This window comes from Halictus rubicundus, chromosome 12 (assembly GCF_050948215.1).
Source record: "Halictus rubicundus isolate RS-2024b chromosome 12, iyHalRubi1_principal, whole genome shotgun sequence".
NCBI lineage: Eukaryota > Metazoa > Arthropoda > Insecta > Hymenoptera > Halictidae > Halictus > Halictus rubicundus.
The window spans coordinates 2193235-2216530 of record NC_135160.1 but is presented as its reverse complement, the minus strand read 5'-3'; the positions used below and the strand labels follow the sequence as shown (position 1 = coordinate 2216530).

Below are 23296 nucleotides of genomic sequence, written 5' to 3'. Positions count from 1 at the left end.
TATCTGATTTCAGGTTGACCACCGTAACGTATGGAACCGCTCCTGCTCCGTATCTCGCTCATAGGGTGTTGCAGCAACTGGCGTCGGATGAGGAAGGCCGATTCCCCCTTGGCGCAAGGGCTCTCCGTCGCAAATCCTATGTCGACGACATCTTGTCCGGCGCAGACAATGTCCAGCAGGCGAGGGAAGTCCGTCGACAGCTGACCGACATCCTGGAGTCGGCAGGGTTTCCGCTGGACAAGTGGGCCAACTCGAACCACGAGCTTGGATCGACCACTGCGGAACTGAAGATGTTCCAGGACGAAGAGCCATGCCGTTGCCACCGAGAAGCATTGAAGGCCCATCTTGGCCCATCCCAATCTAACCCAAAGTAAATTCACACGCAGTTCTACATACACTAGTTTTTATAACTAGTAAGTCTTAAATTTTAATTTAAATTGTTATAGGAAATTATAATTGTGCAGCTATTAGCTCGATATTATTCTCGTAAGATTACTAGAAGTTCTTACAAATAGAGAATAATACCGATTGCCCAGGTCTCACCACGAGGACCAGAAGGAATTCAATACGCTTCCTTCTGACTCCCTTTCTTACAACGACGATTTTACAATCTTATAAACTAAATTTCGCAGATCGCTAGATGAAAAAGGTCACTTTTCCACAGAAAGAAAAGTTCACTTTACCATTTAGCGTATGTCGTATTAGTCGTTCATCAAGTCAACGAATTTTGAAACGGCAAAAGTATCATCCATATCACATGGTTTTATCACAAGAGCTTTCGATAGCAGATTACGATCACCGCGTAAGATTTTGTGAGTGGCTGCAGGGTGTTGTGGAAAATGACTTTTTGTGCAAAATACTTTTTTCCGATGAAGCCACTTTTATGAATTCAGGGCATGTAAATAGACATAATCTGCATTATTGGGCCGTGGAAAACCCAAATTGGATGCGATGTGTTCCCTTTCAACATCGATGGTCTTTAAATGTTTCGTGTGGCCTAATAGGAGATTTTGTGATTGGACCTTATTTTTTTCAAGAAACTGTAACATCTGCAAGTTATTGTGATTTCTTAAAAAATCATTTGCCTGCGCTTTTGGAAGATGTGCCACTGCACGTTAGAAGAGAAATGTGGTTCCAACAAGACGGCGCTCCTCCACATTTTGCAATCATCACCAGGCAATTTTTGAACGAAAAATTTGGGAACAAATGTATAGGTCGTGGGGGACCTCGTCAATGGCCTCCTCGATCCCCCGATCTAACACCATTAGATTTTTTCTTATGGGGATATGTAAAGGACAAAGTTATGTTTGAACCACCGACGAGAAAAGAGGATATGAAACAAAGAATACGTGACGCTTGCGCTTCAGTGACTCCTGAAATGTTAAAAAATGTTAGAACAACTTTGATGTTTCGAGTAAATAAATGTTTACAAGCCCGTGGTGGACATTTTGAACATTTAATTTAAAGTACATTTTATTTCTTCACGAATAAGTAAAGGACTCGAGCACCTACAACTCGAAACTTCAAACTGTTATATCTCATCGTGGAAGTATCTGACAAAAAAATGTTTCAGACAAAATTGACTTGTTTTTTCCTGTAGAATCTAAATATGTAACGTTTTATAGGGGGTTCCATTTAAAATTATAAAGGTACCTCCCCTCCCCCGTTAAAAGGGAAGGGAGGCCACTTCACGTTTATGTAGTCAGAAAGGCCCTTCAGTTCCATGCAATTTAAGACTAAGAACTTTAAAATCGATGGCATAGTTTTCGAGATATTGAGCTGTTCAGAGTTATGTGGGCCACCCTGTATATAAAATTATCGATTTAGTCATCTCGAGTATTATTATTTTTCTTCGTAGTGAGATAAAACTATGATTATTAATAACGTTCAAGAAAGAGATACCATGTTGATGTCTTCGGGTCTCAGTCTGTATTGCCTTAAGATTTTGTCCGTTGTCAAATCGAAAACATTCAGGGTATAAGGGCAGGCTTGCACCGTTGTGTTCCCGATGCCTATAGTACCAGTATCTAGGACCCACAATCTGTCGCACGCGTCTGCGTGTATTCTATAATGATAAAACTGACGTGATATTTTGCAGTAACAACGAACGAAGAAAGAAATTTTAAATAATGACATTATAATATACATGCATATTTTTACTTTGTTAAGCTGGCTCTCGTGTTAGCCACCTTTGGTGACATTTTATGAAGTAAAAGAAAAATCAAACGCACTGTTTTCTTATTCCCCTCGTTGCTACATTTTCATGACTACCTATTATAAAACGGTCGATTGCTAAAGTAGCGATATCTTTATATATACATATATAATAATATGTAACATAATCTACATAATCTACTTTACATAATCTAATCTAGTTTAGACTAGAGGGTTTAAACTAGAATCATGTAATAAACAAATATTTAACAAAATAGCGACCGAAGTGCCTATTGTGATTTTTGTAAAAGTAGCGTTTTGTCGCTACGTAGATTGGCGCTGTACGGAGGCCCAAACAAAGCGCGGGAAATTTGAAATATTATAAGATAAAAATGGATGTTTGATAAATTCCACAGACGAGATATAGAAGTAGACTAATCACCCAATGTATTTTTTTGTCTCACGTCTGCCGAGCCCTAGAGCTATTTAGAGCTGTTTAGAGCTCCTTTATCATTTCTGTGTCACATCCTACCGTATCGGTCGGAACTAATATTGTGGAACTAATATCACAGACGAGATGTAGGAGTATACCAGTCACCTTATGCTGTTTTTAGTGTCGCACGATACGAAATACATTTCCTCTCTGATTGGATACATCATCGAACGTGACCAGTGGTGACGTAGGGTTTGTAGCGTGGCCAGTAGACCACGCGAACATAGCTAGATACATATATATATAGCATCGATTAATGGCGCGGAGAGGGAAATTTAAATATAAGATGCAATCGCGTATTTTATACATATGTATTCTATTTGGACGCGATAGTTTAGAGTAGGTAAAGAAAGACCGGGAGAGTTCCATAGAGATCCTTGACGAAATTCGAGTCGGCGAGACTAATTGAGGAATTTAGAGAAAGTCACGCAGCCTCTTAGAGTAGCTTCTCCAATTCTACATAAATTAGGGATAGTCGAAGTCCGGAATCAGTTAAGGACAAGAGGTCATAAATTCCGAGTCAAGGACCTCTTGGAACTCCCTCGGACCTCTCGCTCGTTCGGTCCCACATGGCCCCACGTCCCTTGTTTTGGCGGGGCTTCACCCTCATGCGTACCCCACTCCCGTGCGTGCGCTATTAAGATCCATCCACTGCCAATCACCATCAAGCAGCAACCGGAAGACGAGTGATCCGACGAATCAACGCCTAGCCAGAAGATCCCAATTTTCCTATTGGCTAAGGAAGCGAGAAGGAAGAAGCTAAAAAAGGGATTCGAAGCTCCAGGACGACAGAACTCATTATAGAACCGAAGGAGTTACATCTCCAAGACTTTCTAAATAAATCTCTAACAATTATTTTCGCCATTTTACTCTGCGTACGAAGTTATTTGTGAACCTCCACGAGCAGAGCGCTTCAGCGCTCCACGGGCACCCGAACCCACACCAAAAGTCCCCATCCCACCACACGGCGACGCAACAGGTTTAATCGCTACAGATCGATCCAGGGAGGGCAATCTCCCATGTATATATATATTTTTTCATTTTTTATTGCTATTAATATTAACAACAATAATACAAAGACTTGAGTCAATCGGCGTTGAACAGGGGGAGAAAACTCTTATTATAAAATTTTTTTAAGTTTGTGTTAGGATAGTGAGGTGCAGAGCAGTGCAGCAGCAAGTGTAAAGAGTGTACAAAATAAGTGGATGAAGATATTATCATTTGTATTAGTTTGATATTATATGTAATTATCTGTTACATGTATAATTATGTATTATTATATTTTGAAATAAAATATTGTAAAAATAATGTATTGTTGCAAAACATATTATATCCTTTTATTATATTATATCCTTTTTTTTATATAAGTTTACTTCTAAATTTATGTAGTAATCGTACTGTACAGTAGATATATGTGTATGTGTATATGCGTATGTGTATGTTTGTAGAATCGTATAGCTATATATATAGTTTTTAGCTGCGGTCAGGAGGGAATGGGTCTAGGTGGCACTGATAATGTCCACATATTATACATGGGAGATTGCCCTCCCTGACGTTGAAGGAAGCTGAAGGACGCTAACGTCGCGAGCACAATATATAGTTAAAACGAAAGAATATTTGTATTTTCTACTGGAATTCTGTGAAAAGTCTTATACAAATATGAATTACGAACATTACTACAATAGAAAAAACAATTCATATGTAATACATTTCTCGAATTTTCACGGGATAAGTGAAGACGAAATCAAGAAAATGTTTTCAGTGTATGGCTCTGCAACTATACGTGGTACAGGTGGTCAATTTGGTTTATATTTTATACGATATACAAATTTAGAAGACACCATAAATTGCCTAAATGGTTTCAAAGATCATAAGAGCATTAAGATATTACCACATAAACACAAAATTAACCAAAAATCTAAGAACAAGACACATAAACCTGGGAAAACAGAACTAATCAATCTCTCCAATTCTGAAGAAGCAATTCAGAAGCAATCGGGCTATGATAATGTGGTCAGTAAAACAGACAGTGATTGTGACACCTCTATTCGATAATTCGGAGGTCATTCCGAGTTAGCTTTTGCTTTGAGTGCGTGCCGAATTCTACAATATATTTAGATCTATAAAAAATATTTAGTCACAGACACAAATGACCTAAAGAAAGGTCAACACTGGAGATAAGGATGGGAAAAATTGGTCAACACGTTAGTCGCGTGCGATCAACGTGCAGATCCGATTTTTCAGCGAACAGAAAATGTTAGGGTGGGCTTAAGAATGAGCAAATCTTTAATGATGGAATCGATGGACCATGGTGTTTAACATGTTCCGCAGTGAGCAGAAAGGTCTTTGGAGACCAGGATAATGGCATTCGGAGGTCAGACAAGCTCGGATCGAGTTGTTGTTTTTTTTTTTTGCTTTGATTGCGTGCCGAATTCTAAAACAATTCGCTTCCCGGGCTCAGGAAGGAAGTCATTGAACGTTCCGAATTCATTCTGCTCGGACGGTGTGACAGGAACCTCTTTCTTCTTTTCTCTCTTAATATTTCATATCCTCTGCCTGGGGAGAAGCTGACGTCGGAAGAAAGAGTCGGCCGAACAAAGCCGCGGACAAATAAAACCTTGTAAAAACAATGCCGACCTCCGCGGGCTTCGACGCGTTTCGAGAACTTTCAGAGGGACTGCTGGGAAGATCGGAACCGGAACAAGGAGAAAAACGTGAAAAAGAACCAACGGAAGCGAGGTGGAAATCGTTCGTTCGTTCGTTCGTTCGAGAGAGAGGGGGGACATTTGTTTGACACGTAAAAATAATTTACATTGAAACTGCACTGCGTAAGTGAATCTCTGATTCGAGATGAATATCAATTTCTAATTTTTTTTTTTAACCAAATTATCACGGTACGATTATCGACAATTTCTTGAGAATACTCTTAACCCTTAGCACTCGAGTGGTGACTCTGAAGCACCACTAGAAATTGTTATGGCATTATTTCAAGGAAATTACAAAAAATATTACAAAATATTTGTTACATTACAAAATTTGTATTTAGTAGATCACTAAACATTTAAATACTATATGTGGAAATCGGATCGGTTTCGTATGAATAAAATGAAAATAGCGCCGAGTGCAAAGGGTTAAATTATTCTTCCGCTAATCCTATTCGCGATTTTGATCGAATATTTTCAGTTTTGAAATGGGAGTTTCCAATGGAGAATTAATCAAAATTTGCGAACTAATTTTGAGTTTGAGTTAAGATTTCAAGATTTTCTCCATGCACAATGACTTGGCGCGCGCCATCGCTTATGATGAACTTAGAGTACCGAGAAGAAAAAAAATCGGAAATACGAGAATATAAAAGTGAATAAGACTCATTCATTCGCGAGTTCCCTTCTAGATTTAAGTCGATGCGAAGGCGGAGGTAAAGAGAAATAGAAGTCCTGTATTGTAATCGCTCTCGCGCGGATTTCGGCACTTTGTGTCGCAAACCGGAAGCCAGCCAGACTAGATTCGAGGCTTGCACCGACCACACTGATCCTCTACATTTTACACAGTGTGTTCGCGTCAGTTTCCGGTTTTCTGCTCGAGATTTTTATCTGGTTTTCTCTCCGGAGTTAAAAGGTGATAAAAGTTAGTTAATTCCATTGCAATTCAAACGGAAATGGATGTAGTTATGCTTAACAGCAGTTTCCCGTATAATGCGATAAAAGAATTGTTTAAAAACGACTGGATATACCTATGTATTCCACGTGGCTGTATAAAAATGGATTAACAATTACTAAGAAACATTAAAAAAACAATTCAAATTGTTATTGTTCAAGTACATTCTACAAAGTTTTGTTATATGATCAAATACTACATTCGAAGGTGTACAATTTGAACAAAATTTAGCTGTCCTACATGATAATATTTTAAATATTATTCGAACGAATAAAATATTTAGATATTCGTATTAGTTAGTATATACATGAGTAGTTGCAAATAAAGGGATATATTCAATTGGAGCTTACCGTTCCGCCATCTTGGCACCGTGACAAACAGTTTATTTCGCCATATTTCGATGCCAACGGGTAGCGCGTTTTCTGGTACAAAATCTCCCCTCATCATCGCCATTTGTCTGCTCGCTTCGTCCGGATAAGCGAAGTCCAACGTCTTCCAGAAGAATCTCTCCAGGAGAGGAGCTTTTCCAAACTGAGAACCCCATCTTTGCAGTCCTTCCACTCTGCCGGCTCCCAAACATAACAAACTCACGCAAAGTAATCTCCAATATATTTTCATTATGGTTTGGTACCTAGAAAATTCGAACAATTTTCAAAATGCCGGCAAGCAATGATTCTGCGATATTTTAACAATTGTATGCTAAGTAAGAAAAAAGAATTTTTAATAACTACAGCGTGCACTTTCATGCAAATTCTTGTTTTCTAGGACTATATCGTTTTACTTTACGTAATTTGAGAATATGCCAATAGTGGGACAAAAACCGTACGCAATCTTGAATAAATTGCTGCTTTATTTATTTCAATAGGTACATCGCATGTGTAATAAAAAAGGGTCAAATTGTCAAAATCATTATTCGGAACGTTAGACGAAGACGACTTAACCACTGTCAACGCGAACATAGACAAACTTTTCAACGCGAACAATAAATTGAAAACGATAGTCAGTAATCAAACCGCTCTCATCCGTAAAATGTTAGATTCCGACAGTTTACAACGCATAAACCAACTCACTTTAGATGCACGAGCAAATTCACTTAAAGCCGAACGTGACGCACTCATGAGTAACTGGATCATTAGAACAGAAGGAGCAATCGCGGATTTACACTTTTCATACGACGAACTACTTACCACCATCACACTAGCGAAACAGGGAATCATTAGCCCACAAATTTTAGAACCAAAAGAATTTCTAGACGCATACAAACGCACACTCGAAAACGAAACTACACACTTGGCATTAAAACCAACTCACGAGAACTTCCAGACCATACTTGATCTTGCAGAATTAAAGTTGTTTATTACGGACAACAAATTATTTTTCAAAATCTCAGTACCAATTCTACCTACGTTGCAATGGGATATAGACCGCATCTACCCCATCCCAACGAAGAAGAACAATGTATTTATGATCCCACTCGTGGAACACCAAATTTATTTGATTTCAGGGTTAAATTATATTAACGTGGAGCAAGAATATTTGAATACACATTGCAAAACAAAAACCGGTATAACCATGTGTAAACAGACTCAACCAATCCACAACAGAAACACACGACACGATTGTACCACAGAGCTCATTAATTTCAATAATCAAATCCTTTCATGCCAAATTGTAATTTTGAAAATAGACGATATTACTTTTATGCCATTAAAAGAACAGAATCAGTATATAGCTATTCCAGAGAAACCCATAGAAATTAACACCATATGCGGAACGCAACACAGTATTGTGTATTTACGACAACCTAGTTTATTAAAATCCAACACATCTTGCGAATTATTATATAATAACAATTATATGCGAATAGGACAAACGCGTTTTAGCGTATCATACGAAACCAGGCACAAAGAAATTCGAACGCCGAATAGTAGCGATTACATATCAATCTTGCAAAAGTTAGACAAGACACCAAAAGTATTAAACAACTTAAACTGTTACCACAGTACATTAGATGATATCGAGCAAGAAATTAACAGACTCCAATTCGAACATCGAATCGAATCTGTAAAGTCGTGGGGACTGTCCACACTGCAGATTGCCGGCTACGCAGCATTAACCGCCCTAGTCATTTGGGGACTAGACAAAACGGGTATTTTTAACTGTATCAAATCCTTTCTTCCATCGAAACTCTGTATTCATATTCTCAGTTGTAAGTCGAAGACGACTCATATAGAAAATAATGTAGAAACGCCAGCACCGGGCGCTACCGCACCGTTGTTAAACATGTACACAGATTTAGCCACATTGGTGAATAACCAACGGCAATCACAACCATCGCCGGAACCAGAGATCCTGTTCCAGCCAAGAACAGTCAAATTCCACAAGTCCATCCTCCGGAACTATCCAGGTTAGAGGACTAACTTCAATCTAAGTTGGGGGGAGTGTAACGCCCAAATTTCTGTAAATTATCGCAGATGACGTCACCCCTAATTTTTGAACACAAAGGATCGACTGTTGACTGGACTACGTCCAGTTGATAACAACATAGGACAAACACAGGAGAACGGATGACATCACCCCTAATCTTTGAGCCACAAAGGATCGACCGTTGCCCGGAATTTGCCCGATTGATAACAACATCTTATAAATACAAGAGAACGGATACGGATTATCAGTCGCTAAGGAACCACAAAAGTACGCGGATCGAAATACTGTCGGTTTATTTATGTAATACTGAATAAAGAGAGTCAATGCTGGACAACAGTCTAGCATCTGCTTATTTTTATTAACAATCGAGTTATTATTACGTGACAACATCTTCGCGGAGATTACGACCCGTTTCTATGATCTCGCGGGCCGGGCCGAGAACATTTTAAATCGCCCAGACATCTCGCGCGCAGATACCGACTCTGCAAACGACGGCAGAAGCACAGACGGTGCGAAAAGTCGCCCCGTTAAATTACCCGATGCCTCATTGCCGACTTTCGACGGTCGTTATGAAAGTTGGTTGTCGTTTAAAAACGCATTTAACAGCATGATCGGTTCACGCAGTGAACTAGACGACGTGGCGAAATTACAATACCTCCGGTCCGCGTTAGTACAGGAAGCGGCAAACAAAATTCGGCTCTTTGACGTCGACGGGATCAATTACGCGAAGGCATGGGATCTTCTGGAAAGAGCGTACGAAAACAAACGCCTTCTGGTATCGCGGCATATGTCCATGCTATTCGACATGCCGACACTCGATAAGGAATCCACGATCGGCCTGACGCGGTTAGCCGACGACGCTCAACAGCACTTTGCGTCGCTACACGCGCTGGGAACACCGGTTTGCACACAAACCGTCGTTCACTTACTCGAGAGCAAACTACCTAAAATCACGTACGAGAAGTGGCAGGCAGGCTTAAGCCGACAGGAATATCCGAGCTTGGATGAAATGCTCGAATTTTTGTACAAAACCGCGGTTTGTGTATCGCGCACAGACAAGATGCGATCTAGCGATCGAGACCGCGAGCGCGAGAGAGACGACCGCGCTCACAAACGGCGACGCATACGTCCGCTGAATCGCGCATTCGTCACCCAAGAACGCAAGTGCGTCGCGTGTAAGATTAGCTGTCATCCCCTCTTCACGTGCGCCGCATTTAAGCGCTTAACCGTCCCGAAGCGCATCGAGCTCGTAAAAACCGCGAAAGTTTGCTTCAACTGCCTACGTTCCCATCGCGACGCTCCATGCCGGTATTCGAGTTGTACAATCTGTCAAAGACGGCACAATACATTATTACACAACTTCGAATTTGCGAGCTCGAGCAGAACCGATACCTCAAAACCCGCGATTGACAATGCGGACGCCGGAAAGTCAGCATGACTACCCTTACCGAGCAGGGAGCTGACGATTAGTCTCGCGACCGTACTTCCTACGGCGTCACCGCAGTTGATAATGAGCGCCATAGTGGAAATCATTAGTAAAAACCGATCGGTAAGAGCCCGAGCCATATTAGATACCTGCGCAACGGCCAATTTTGTCACTGAGGCGCTCATACGGCGATTAGGTATACGGGTAACCGCGCAATCGTTTCCCATCGGTACGTTAAACGGCACGCACACAGTGTCGAAGGGCCCGGTTAAATTACAAGTACGATCGACCTTCGACGGGTTTGAAAAAGAATTGACGTGTCTCAGTATCCCGAATATCACTGATCTGGTTCCATCGGAGGTATTTCCACGCGACTCAATGACAATTCCGCGTAACATCCGCCTAGCGGACGCTGAATTCCATCTGCCGCGTCCAGTAGATTTGTTGATCGGTGCTGGAGCGACAGTTTCGCTATTCCAGGTTGGTCAAATTAACCTCTCGCGCGAAGGACAAGATTTGTACTTACAGAAAACGCGATTGGGTTGGGTCGTGACTGGTGGCGTTGCGCAACAACAAGCAACAAGAGCCGCGTGCCACTTGTCGACGCTGGAAACGCAACTCGACAAGTTTTGGCAGATAGAAGAAGTCGAAACGGAAGGACTGCGGTCGGAGGAAGAAGTCGCGTGCGAAATGCATTTTCAAAGGAACGTTAGTCGCGATCCGTCCGGTCGGTACACGGTACGTTTACCATTTCGCGGAACCCGCGAACGGCTCGGCAATTCGCGAAACGGCGCGGTCAAGCGACTGCTATCCCTTGAACGCAAATTAAACGCGAACAACGTATTGCGAGACGAGTATCAGCGCGTTCTCGACGAGTACTTAGCTTTAGGCCATATGTCTTTGATGGAGGCTCCCGGTGACGAGGGATTCTATATGCCCCATCACGCGGTAGTGAAAGAAGCTAGTAGCACCACCAAAGTTCGCGTGGTATTCGATGCGTCTGCGAAAACAACGTCCGGCGCGTCACTAAATGACATTCTTCTGGTCGGACCCACTATACAACCGAAGTTATTCGCGCATCTAATTCGTTTCCGCACGTACAAATATGTGCTAACGGCAGATATCGAAAAGATGTATCGTCAGGTACTCTTGCACGAAGACGATCGGCCGTACCAAAAAATATTATGGCGCCGGAACGAAAAAATTGAAACGTACCAATTAAATACGCTCACATTCGGCGTTTCATCGTCACCGTTCCTCGCGATCCGAACCGTGCATCAACTAGCCGACGACGAACGAGAGTCGTATGCGAGAGCCGCTAAGATACTAAAATCACACCTATACGTTGACGATCTTCTATCCGGCGCTGATACCATCGACGAAGCTCGCGCGATACGGAGAGAGGTGACGGGCGCCCTGAGTCGCGGCGGTTTTTCGATCCGACAATGGGCATCGAACAACCGGGACATTTTGGATGATCTCACGGATAATGAACTGCGCGCAAACTTCATAGTGAATATTGACCGATCACTGAAAACGTTAGGCATTTCGTGGAAAACGAACACGGACGAGATATGTTACACTACCTGTACGGACGCCGTCGGAAGCAAGGCGACGAAGCGATCTATCCTCTCCGAAATAGCGAGGATCTTCGATCCTTTGGGTTTGTTGGGTCCGGTCGTGTTACACGCAAAAAAGATTATGCAGGACGTATGGCGGTCAGGAATCGCGTGGGACGAATCTGTTCCGCAGTCTATTCACTCGGAATGGACGCAGTTCACGCAGCAATTAGAGCTACTCCGAGCAGTCGCATTTCACCGAAGAGTTTTAACGGATCAACCTCGAAATATCGAAATACACGGATTTTGCGACGCGAGCACCATTGGATATGGTGCATGTTTATACGTGCGGTCGACCGGGAAGGACGGGATTGTCCAGTGTCATTTATTGTGCGCTAAATCGCGAGTCGCGCCGCTCAAGACGGTGACCATTCCACGATTAGAATTATGCGGCGCGTTATTGTTGACCCGGCTATACCGCGAGGCGAGCGACGCGCTTGATATCTCACCTGATAAGGTGGTATTTTGGTCCGACTCGACCGTGGTTCTACATTGGATTCGAACGGCACCGCATCGACTAAAAATGTATGCGGCCACGCGAGTCGCGGAAATTCAATCAATTACCGGTGATCATACCTGGCGACACGTCCGCTCAGAGTACAATCCGGCAGACGCATTATCCCGAGGCCAATTACCACACGCGTTTCTACAGAATCGTGCATGGGTCGTCGGTCCGTCGTGGCTGATTAAAAACGCGGACGAATGGCCCGACGAAGTGCTGCAAAACATCGAGATTCCCGATCTCAAGGCGGTCACTTGTTTCGTCGCGAACACGAACACGATCGATTTATTCACGCGTTGCTCGTCATATACCACATTACAAAGGGTAATCGCATATTGTTTACGGTTCCGGCCACGTGGTCCACGCGGCGGTTCGCTGAGCGCCCAAGAAATTCAATTGGCCGAGACTCGAATTATCCGAAATGTGCAGACATCGCAATTCGGAAACGAAATTAAGTGTCTACAAGCCAAAAATACGACATCGAAATGCCGAATCGCGAGCCTCAATCCGTTCCTGGACGAAGACGCTGTACTGCGGGTTGGTGGGCGCCTGCAAAAATCAGATCTGCCCTACGATCAAAAACATCCGATCTTGCTACCGAGTCGGCATCGGCTAACCGACCTAATCATCCGGGAAACGCGCGAGAAACACCATCACACGGGCATACAAACCACTTTACACATACTCCGGCAAAGATTTTGGTTACTTGACGGACGCAACCAAGTACGTCAGATAATACGTTCGTGCACACGGTGTTTCCGTTTCAACGCAACTAGCACCGAATATAGAATGGGCAATCTACCGGCGGTTCGAATACGCGAGGCGACACCCTTCGAAAACACCGGCGTGGATTTCTGCGGACCCTTTTTCATAAAGGAACGCAAGCATCGAAACAGAACGCGAATTAAAACGTACGTGTGCGTGTTTGTGTGTATGGCCGTGAAGGCGATACATTTAGAAATCGTTAGCGACCTGTCAACCGAGGGGTTCCTCGCAGCTTTGCGACGGTTCGCGGCGCGACGGGGGTTACCTGCTCATATATTCTCAGATAACGGCACAAATTTTGTGGGCGCGAGTAGTCAACTAAGGGAATTATACGCATTGCTCCAATCGGATACGCACCGAGAACGCGTTCAAAGATTTGCCAGTGACCGTCGGATCACGTGGCATTTTAATCCACCAGCGGCCCCCCATTTCGGCGGTTTGTGGGAATCGATGGTGAAATTGTTTAAACATCACCTTCGGCGGGTTGTCGGCGATTCACTTTTTACCTTCGAAGAGCTCAATACGCTCTGCATAGAGATTGAGGGCATCCTGAATTCCCGACCCATAACACCATTATCCTCCGACCCGAACGATTTGACCGCACTTACGCCAGCGCATTTTTTAATTGGGAAAGCATTAACCACCCTTCCCGAGGGTAACTTGTTACAAGTTCCAGCACATCGCCTATCCACCTGGCAACACATTACGAAGGTCCGCCAAGACTTCTGGACACGCTGGAACAAAGAGTACTTGAATGAACTGCAAAAACGGCAAAAATGGGCTAAGGACGGCCCAAACATCGAGGTCGGTACCGTCGTGCTGCTCAAGGACAGAAATCAACCCTGTTCGCAATGGGCATTAGGCAGGATCACGGCCCTACATCCGGGTGAGGACGGAGTAGCGCGAGCAGCTACGGTGAAAACAGCAAACGGGGAATTCAAACGGACCACACAAATCATGTGTCCGTTACCTTCCGAATGAACTCTCCACGGGCGTTTCGTAAAACACAAATATCGAGCTCAATCGTTAGCAAATTACCGACTTACTCAGTACATATACCACCGACTCCATATAGACATTGTACACTTCTGAGTCACGATTAAAAGCGCAACAGTTGATCGTACCCTCTCAACGGGGGGAGTATGTCGCGTCGCGACACCTCAGAGTGAGACCACAACAAATTCTAAAACGATTCGAACGGGCCTAACAGCCAAACCAGGCGAAGACCGCGTCCCGCCTACAACATATATTCATGCGAACAAGCATATGGTGAAGATCATGTTCCACCTAGCTTATACAAACATTTATATAAACAATAAGGTGAAGATCACGTTCCACCTACAGTGTGCACACTGTATACGAATCGGCGTCAGGTGAAGAACGAGTTCCGCCTGTAACGCCTATCAATACACAACCCGATCAAATACAGACAAAATACGATTAACCAAGATTCGGCTCACTCTGAGGCGTCATCACAGCGTAGCGTAGTCTATGACCCGAGGAGACATGCGTTCCTTCGAGTGTATGCACGTAGCCGATGGCTCGACGTCATCGACGCTACGTCATAAACAGGTGAACCAAGACCTGGTCATGAAGTGGGGAGGTCCGTGCGGAAGTTAGTTACTTTAGACGAACACATTGCGAATTAACATAAAACAATCTCTGTACAATTGCATAGCAACCAGTCAATAAACACCACGCCACCGAAAGAGTGTTCTTCATTCCGAGAAAAAGCGAAACCACGGAGCGTCCACGATCGCTTCGAAGTAGAATTTTCTACAATAACTATTACAGAATATATTTTGTTGAATAATCATTATTTTATAAATATCGCAATAAGTTCCAAATTAATTAATTACACCTATAAACTATCGATTATAAAATAATGATTACAATGGTGAATAATATGGAAGTGTGCGGACTACAGTGTGCACACTTTATACGAATCAGCGTCAGGTGAATAACGAGTTCCGCCTGCAACGTCTATCAATACACAACCCGATTAAATACGTACAAAATACGATTAAACAAGACTCGGCTCACTCTGAGAAGTCGTCGCAGACTATTCATAATAGAGCTTAAGCCGGATCGATAATTGTCACGTCGGACGACCGACGTGTTGTTGATGACGTCAACCGCGACGCATCATAGATTAAAGAAGAAGATAAGTTATTTATAAGTTATTACTATCGTCATCCGTAGACATTGCCATCATTTCCATCCGCGAGCGCGCCAAGACGCTTGGCAGTACGTCATCGGGTGCTAGCGAGCCCCACCGCGATACCCGGTTGCGTCACGATCCCCCCACACGGACCCCGAGCGAAGGAGGTTCGTGCAGCCCCTATAATGTTTTTAAACTTATACAAGAAATATGTAATTTGTGAAGCGTTATGTCAATTGATGTATTAAATTATAATTCATGACTTTTTAAATTAAAAATTGAACAGCTTGAAGCGTTCTCTATGACAAAACAAACACCTACGCAAGTGATCAATATATTACGTAGTGGCCACCTGCGTATTAAGTAGCGGCCACCTGCGAAATTATGTAACTATTGCAAAACCCCGGGACATGACATTCACGAGTGCCGCAAGCGTGAATATAATAACCGAATCCGCGAACAATCGGGAAACGGCTCGACCCTCCCGTCCGCCCCGAATCGCCGACGGGAGGCAAGTCAATCGGGCCAGGCAATCCGCGCAACTCGTCACAGCCGGAGACGAACCAGTCCGAAGAATCGCAAGAGTAACAGTCCGCTCGGGCGATGATGTATTAATTATTAAACTCGATATTCCAGAATTAAAATGTACGGCAGACCTTCTCGTAGATACAGGGGCCTGCACGAACATTATTAAATTATCATTCTTAGATCCGAGCATTTTAGTCGACACAGCGAGACGCGTTATTATAGAAGGTATCGGCGAAGTAACTACCACTTCTCTCGGCGTAGCACGCCTAACTTGCCTCAATAAAATTATCGATTTCCAAGTCGTTCCCGATACTTTCCCCATTCCGACCGACGGATTGGTCGGATCTGTTTTTCTACGCGAAGAAGCGGTCATCTCGTACGCGGACAACGCCATGACCTGGTGCGGGAACCGACTCCCCTTTGTCTCAACGGGTCGAATTTCATTAAAAGCACGCACGTCGGCGTAATGTAGCAATGACAGCTACCGGGCTCGAGTGCGGCTACATCGCGCGGCAGGAGTTATCACCCGGAGTATCAGTTCCTCATTGCATTACACGGATCTCCGACGGTAAAGCGGTCTTGAAAATAGTTAATACGACCGAGACCGACGTCGACCAAGGTCAACGTTCAGCGCCAACGATAGCGTCGTAACCGAGCAGCGTAGGTGAGGGCCGTTAACCGCGACGCGCGAATCCCCGAGTCATACGACGGACGTGCGCGCCGCGTGGACCGAAAGTCAGTACAGCTTACGTCTTTATTCCGCGTTGGGATCCGCGACCCTTTTAAAATCACGTTCGCGACCCGCGGGACGTAACATAATATGATAGACATAATGTGGTATCGGGAATATGCGGGCACCCGCTACATAGTTTTAAGATATAGACTTTAGGTAGACTTTAGGGACACTTTAGGACAGGCATGCAGCGAAGGCCGGAAAAAGGCCATAAAAAGGGAAAGCGACATTGACCAGCGTTGGATTGCGAGCGACGATGGGCCTTCGGCCCATTGACGATGTTCATGCCCATATTTGGGCATGGTGAAAACTCCGGCAGGGGCGAGCGTGGGGATGAACCGAGTCTTGCTAGATGAGGGAGGAGTCAGTCGTAGTCGTTGTCTGAGAGTCGTGGTCGTTGTCCGAAAGTTGTAGAGTAAGTTGTAAGAAGTTGAGGGTTGAAGTTGTATAGTTGTCATCGTGTAGTTTAGATTAACGGTTAGTAACTAAGCGCGCAACTATTGTACACTTAAGTCTATTTCTTTTCTGTTCCTTAAATAAATAATTAATTATACGTGATACCACACATCATTGAAAACGGCTGTGTGTATCCCTCGGGTCTTATAAGCGTCAGGGACTTATATCATGGTATAACCCTGACGCATCAACCCCTCCTTCACGTGGTAGGACCTGTAGACACCTTCGAGTGACTAACGGGGCTCTGGTAAGAGAGCTCCTGCGTGAGTTATCGCTTGCGATAACCGCGGCTCTCACCCGGAAGACTCCCCTCTGCCGCGACGACCCGCCGGATACATCCGGTGAAATGTTGCAGAACGGGAGAAACGGGGGGCTTACCTTAACCGGTCGGCCCAACGGGGAGGCGAACCCCTTGAACAAACCCTTAACCTCTAAGCTGAAGATCGCGGTGAAAGAGGTCCCGTGTCTGACACGGGCGGTCGGTGGGTCCACCGGCCATTAGCGACTAACTTCAGGACACCAGGCGAAATCCTGATAGTAAAAGCCTTCTCCCCGGAAAGGGCGTAACCCGGGGAGCGACCGTCCTTCGTCCCAATTCGTGGGAACAAATATGAATAAACTCAAAAAAGCCAAATTAAGATCGAAGAAGGCAGGAGGAACAAAGAAAAAGGAAGTAGAAGGAAAGGCGAAGGTGGAAAAAGAAACGACCCAGACAGGCGGGGACATAGCTACTGTCTGGGATGACGAATCGGACAATTACACAGACGATTCATACCCGGACCTAGGTCCAGAAGAATTCAAATGGGATTTTCCCAAAAGCAGGAAAAGAAAGAACAAACGCTCAAGTGACTCGTGCAACGAGTCACATAAGAAATTGATCAAAGAGGTCAAGATTGAGCTAGAACGATTTGACGAACTGCCATTAAACGACGGTAAAGCGGTCTTGAAAATAGTTAATACGACCGAGACCGACGTCGACCAAGGTCAACGTTCAGCGCCAACGATAGCGTCGTAACCGAGCAGCGTGGGTGAGGGCCGTTAACCGCGACGCGCGAATCCCCGAGTCATACGACGGACGTACGCGCCGCGTGGACCGAAAGTCCAAATTAATTAATTACACCTATAAACTATCGATTATAAAATAATGATTACAATTGTAGCGGCTAGCTGGGCGCCGGAAGAGAAATCTTCAGCGCACCAGCGCCAAGAAAGATTTATGGTTTGCACAACATAAGACGCTATTTGTGAGAAAACGTCTTTAACGTTTTTGGCCACTTAGCGGACAGATGTGTCCTTGTAGTTCCTAGCGACGAACTCAATAGCGCAAGTGGACGCCATAAATTTTGGGTAGTCTAAGGGTCTCCAGCCTAGAGTGTCCCAGCGACGCGTGCCTGGTTTCTATCACCCGGGAAAGCTGGGCCCATTGACGTAAGCCAGCAGTCACGTACCGCACTTAGCACGGGCCCGGAAGACACCCCGCTGCATCACCAAAATTAGATTTTTAACAGAACGACACGCTCACCCTTCTCACGCACGAGAGGCGTGGAACGTGGGCGTGTTATGTAAAATGCACGGATTGGTGGAAGTTCCCCGCAAGGACTTCCACCAATCAGCCGACAAGCATTTTTGAGAATATAAGGCAGAGACTACCGACGCGAGAGGGAAGTCACGAAGAAGTCACAGCCGATTCTCCGCCGAGTCACTTAGAGTCGGGTCGCAGTCCGGTCGCTGTAAAAACCGCAGACCGAGTTCAATCGCGAGTCAAGTGAATCGTGAGTTTAGTTGAACCACCTCGGACGCTCTCGCGACATCATTCTATTTGTAAATAAACGACTCAGTCACGTACGCCTGATTTTGAACATTTATTCCAAGGCACCCGCCTTACATAATCCTGTTCCTTCAGGTGAACAATATGGAAAATAAGAAGGCAATAACAGTATAATGAAATTATACAATACATTCCTGCGGACCCTGTGGTCAGGTAGACTACCCAACGTGACCAGAGCCATCGTCTCGGCTCAGTCAGACCTGCCATTAAGCAAGCTAGCCGAGATAGCCGACCAGATCCACGCGGAGGTGCAGCCAGCCCAGGTAGCCAGCACGTCGGCCCCAACGCAGTCCGACCGCCTGGCAGAGCTCCTGATCGACCGACTGGAGAAACTGGAGCTTCGAATCGCCGAAACATCCCGACCTTGCAGTCACAAGGGAAGCAGGACGCCCAGACGGAGTCGGTCTTCGTCCAGGTCATCGCGTAAGACGGAGAACGTCTGCTGGTACCACCAGAGGTTTGGGAAGGAGTCCACCAAATGCCGCCAGCCGTGTTCGTATGCGGGAAACGAGTCCCTCCGACACTGACCGCGGCAGCCAGTGACGGAACATCCACCTGCCGCCTCTTCGTCACGGACAAAGTGACGAAGACCGAATACCTCGTCGACACTGGCTCGGACCTTTGTGTGTATCCACGCACACTCGTCAAAGGCCGAGTCAGCAAGACGTCATACGAGAACGATTTGACGAACTGCCATTAAACGCAGAGGAACTTCTCAGGAGGTTCCTCAGAGAACTTGCTAAGCCCGAACAGAGCAGAGCAGAAGAGCTCCTAAACTCCCTACTCGGGGAACATGAGGAAGCAGAAACGGAAGCCAGGGAGTTCAGGCTTGAACTCCACAGAGACAACACGGCTTTAAGGGAAAAACTAGACAAACAAAAGGAGCAGAGCTCCATGCAAGAACAGATCATAGGGAAAATAACAGAGAGACTTGATGAGCTCTCTGCAAAAATAGACAAGCTTTCGTCCGAGAGGAGTCGTGGTGAAGAGGCCCCGTCCTCCAAGCCGCTCTTGTACTCGGACATTATAAAGGCAAATAAAGTGACAAAGCAAGTGGCCAAACGGACCCCTGTAACAAAGTCCAAGCCAGCTGCAGCCATCTACCCAGCAAAGGGTAGCAAAATAAAGAATAGCGAGGAGATCAAAACGATACTGTCGGATTGCATAAATCCGACAGAAGAAAAGATACGAATCCGGAACCTGAGGAAACTCGGGAACTCCGGCATTCTCATAGAGACCGAGACAGCTGAGGACCTTGAGCAAGTCCTCAGCAATGAGAAACTACTTAAGAAAATAGACATTGGTCCCCTCCCCAAGAGGAGACCAAAAACCATTATATTTGGAATCCCCTCGGAGACATTCGAGGCGGATATCCTAAAGGCAATCAAGAACCAGAATCTGGAACTTGACTCAGAGGCAAAATTAGAAGACGAGTTTAAACTCCTGTTTAAAACCGGCAAAAAGGACTGTGGAGCCACCAACTGGGTGGCGGAGGTATCAGTAAAGACCCGGAAAATCCTGCTGGACAGGAACCGGGTCTACATAGGGTTCCAAGCCTACGGGCTTTTGTGTTCGTATCGAAAAAAGGGCTCTATACAGACATAGCAAAGACATGTACAAACACGGTGGTATGCATTATTAATTGATTACATACTTATTTAAGACGTAAAATGTCTAGAAAAAAAGGCATAGCATAACATAGCGTGACAGTCAAGGCCAAATGCCTGCCGGCCCCCTTAAAGATTATATCGCTGCAACTAGGTGCTTCAAATGCCAGTCATTTGGGCACGTTGCAAAGCATTGCAGAGCGAAAACCGACACGTGCGGGCACTGCGGTAAAGACGGGCATACTTATGATAAATGCCCGTCGAAAGAAGAGAAGCCTACTTGCATAAACTGCAAGAGAGCAGGCAGACCAGCCAACCATGGGCTGCGAGACAAGAGTTGTGCGGCGTTTAAACACGCAATGGAATTATGCCTTAGTCGCATAGACTTCGGCACTTAGAGAAATAAAGGCAAAATAACCCTGACGATCCTTCGCAGGTAATACCTCAACAACTGGGTATTCGGGATCGTAGGGTGAAATAGTCATGAGAACGGCTACCACACCGTTGACGAAACCTGCTAGAGACCGAGCGCTAAGCTGGTAACTCCGCCTCCTCGTGGCCCCCGCTGGTAACGCTCCTGGGTCGGCGCAAGCCGATTCGGTAGCTGCTAAGCGAGTTACTTCCCGTATGGGACGGTCTACCGTTGTAATGATCCTTAAGTGGTGAACGAGGGGTTTTTCCAATGCCCAGTCCACAACACCTACGGACTGTTTCCTTTGCAACTGATGGAGTTAGGGGTAGAGAGCCAAACATGAACGGCTGACTTTTCCGGTATGGGGCGAATCCCCGAGGTACGGAACTCCCCTCACGGGGAGTGATCAATACTACATGTTACGACTCGGGTAAGTCCGTCCTTGCCCGGGGACATTCGCTTATACGTCCGAGGGCCCAGTGTGCTGGAGGCGCGTTTGGATTGCGCAGCAATACTATTTGGCCGCGCTTGGCCAACCGCTGCGCGACACGCCATTTTGGTCTTTGTTGTAGGGTATGCAAGTAATCGCGCAACCACGACTTCCAAAAACCTTCGGACAGGCGCTGTACAAGTTGCCAACGAGAAAGTCTGTTCTCTCGCAGCTCGAGTACGCTCGGTTCGGGGTGGCTCGGGATAGGTGCACCGATTAACCCTTTCGCTACGGGTGCCGTCTATAGCCGGCATCCACGCGACGACCTGTGTGTACGGGTGCCGTCTATATCCGGCAACTTGTAAACACCGAAAAGACTACCGACGTTCATCGTGCACACTTTTCGGCGCGGTGCCCCGTTCAGTGGCGTCACCCCGGCGGAGCGGACTGCCGTAGCGAAAGGGTTAAGAAATGTCCGGGTGTTAGCACGGCGTAATCGTCGAGGGCCTCGGAGACGGCAACCAAGGGTCGCGAGTTTAAACAAGCCTCGATCCTACAGAGCAACGTGGCCATCTCCTCGAACGTTAGAGGAGATGTGCGCCGATGCACCTTTTTATCGATCGCATTGCTATATGCTTTGGTTAACTCGCGATCCGCGCCCTGGAATGGGGTTCCGTTGTCGGAATACATGCTTTGGAGCAAACCTCGACGCGCGATGAAACGATGGAAGGCGCTTATAAACGCCTGCGAGCTGTAGTCTGAGACCAGTTCTAAATGGACCGCTTTCGTGGTCATGCATTCGGAATCATGCAATCGGAATTGGGACATACATCCGTCGAACGTCGGTAAATGTAATTTCGGAAGGCGCGACACCAGTCGGTAAGGAAGATCGGGAACAGGTTTACTGGAGGCAGATGACTCACCGGTGGTGGTTCCGAGTACCTCGGCCATGAAATCGGCGGCTTCGTTGAAGGCGTCTTCCCCAATGCAGAACTGGTCCACAATGGCGTGCTCTGCTCCGGCGGAGAATCCACGGGCGACTTGCTGTGGCCTGGTCTTCTTCAAGGGCTCGAAGTGAATTTCGCTTTCTGGGTCGCGAACGGCAACTAATAACGCACTAAATGCAACAGTACATATAGTTCGTAAAAATGCGTAAGAACAAAATAACGCCGACGCAGAAATGTCGATCGCTAAGTTACAGCTCACGCACGCGCTCGGCACGAGCACACACACCAACACCTCTTAAACACAGCGCACCGCGGCACACCACATTGAGGAGATCCTCCTGGAGCCGCGAGTCCCACGCCGCCGTCGCAGCTACTCCACCAGATGCTACAGGAACACCCAGGTCACCCGAGGAAGGCTGCGACATGGCAAGGCACCGGTGTCGGCGGCTCCCAGCAGATTCCTTGGAGTCCAAACGGCGCCGCACACGATTGCCAAAAATGGCGGCCAAGCTGCACCTCTGCGCGTGCAGGCGTCCATCCTCCGGCAAATACATCCTTCTAACGACGATCACGTCGGGGTCACCAATGTGGGGATTTTAATGGTGGTGGCGTACAGATGTACGTATTGATGTGTTCCGACGGTCCTCCACGGGTGTCCAACTTCCGACTGAGAGCTCGCGACACTCGAGACGAGTCGCGACTACTATGTACAAAGAGAGAGCCGGCACCGCGACGAGATACTACGCGGCAGAATACACGGTATATAAAACACGTCTGCACGCTACGAGTTACTACACGCCGACGAGAATACTCATCGGCACGACGACCCGACGTCGTCGGCCGAGAGACGAGGCGTAGAACGGAGACTAAAGAACACGTCCGTTTACTTTAAGAGGCGTCGCGAAAAGAGAGCGAAAGGCTCGTCGGCAACGCGATCGTTACCGCTATCGCCCGGCCGCGCAGGCGCAGTAGCGCTTACTGCGCGGCACATGCGCGGCTGTGTCGCCGGCCCCACATGTGGACCTTAGCAGTGCCATCTAGACCCGTTCCTCGCAAGTGAACCAACCGGTTCAAGGTCATAAATAAGGGTTTTCTCCCCCTGTTGCCGCCGAACCCTCTTTTTTTTCTTTCGCAGCTCAGGGTTGTGCGTAATT

At 46.0% G+C, this 23296-nt stretch overlaps 2 protein-coding genes across 2 annotated transcripts; one reads left to right on the top strand and one right to left on the bottom strand.

Moving 5' to 3' along the window:
• Nucleotides 1-2: 2 nt before the first annotated feature.
• LOC143359467 (major royal jelly protein 1-like) lies at nt 3-22517 on the bottom strand. The gene is made up of 4 exons (XM_076797406.1): nt 22119-22517; nt 6609-6932; nt 1903-2065; nt 3-360 (listed from the first exon to the last, which is right to left on the bottom strand). Exons 2-4 carry the CDS (start codon nt 6917-6919, stop codon nt 10-12), a joined length of 825 nt encoding a protein of 274 aa, XP_076653521.1. The 5' UTR covers nt 6920-6932; nt 22119-22517; the 3' UTR covers nt 3-9.
• On the top strand, nt 8313-14021 carry LOC143359466 (uncharacterized). Its single transcript, XM_076797405.1, has 5 exons — nt 8313-8365; nt 8509-8708; nt 8861-8995; nt 10351-10514; nt 10635-14021. The coding sequence occupies exons 1-5, from the start codon at nt 8313-8315 to the stop codon at nt 14019-14021; spliced, it is 3939 nt and encodes a 1312-aa protein (XP_076653520.1).
• Nucleotides 22518-23296: the final 779 nt, after the last annotated feature.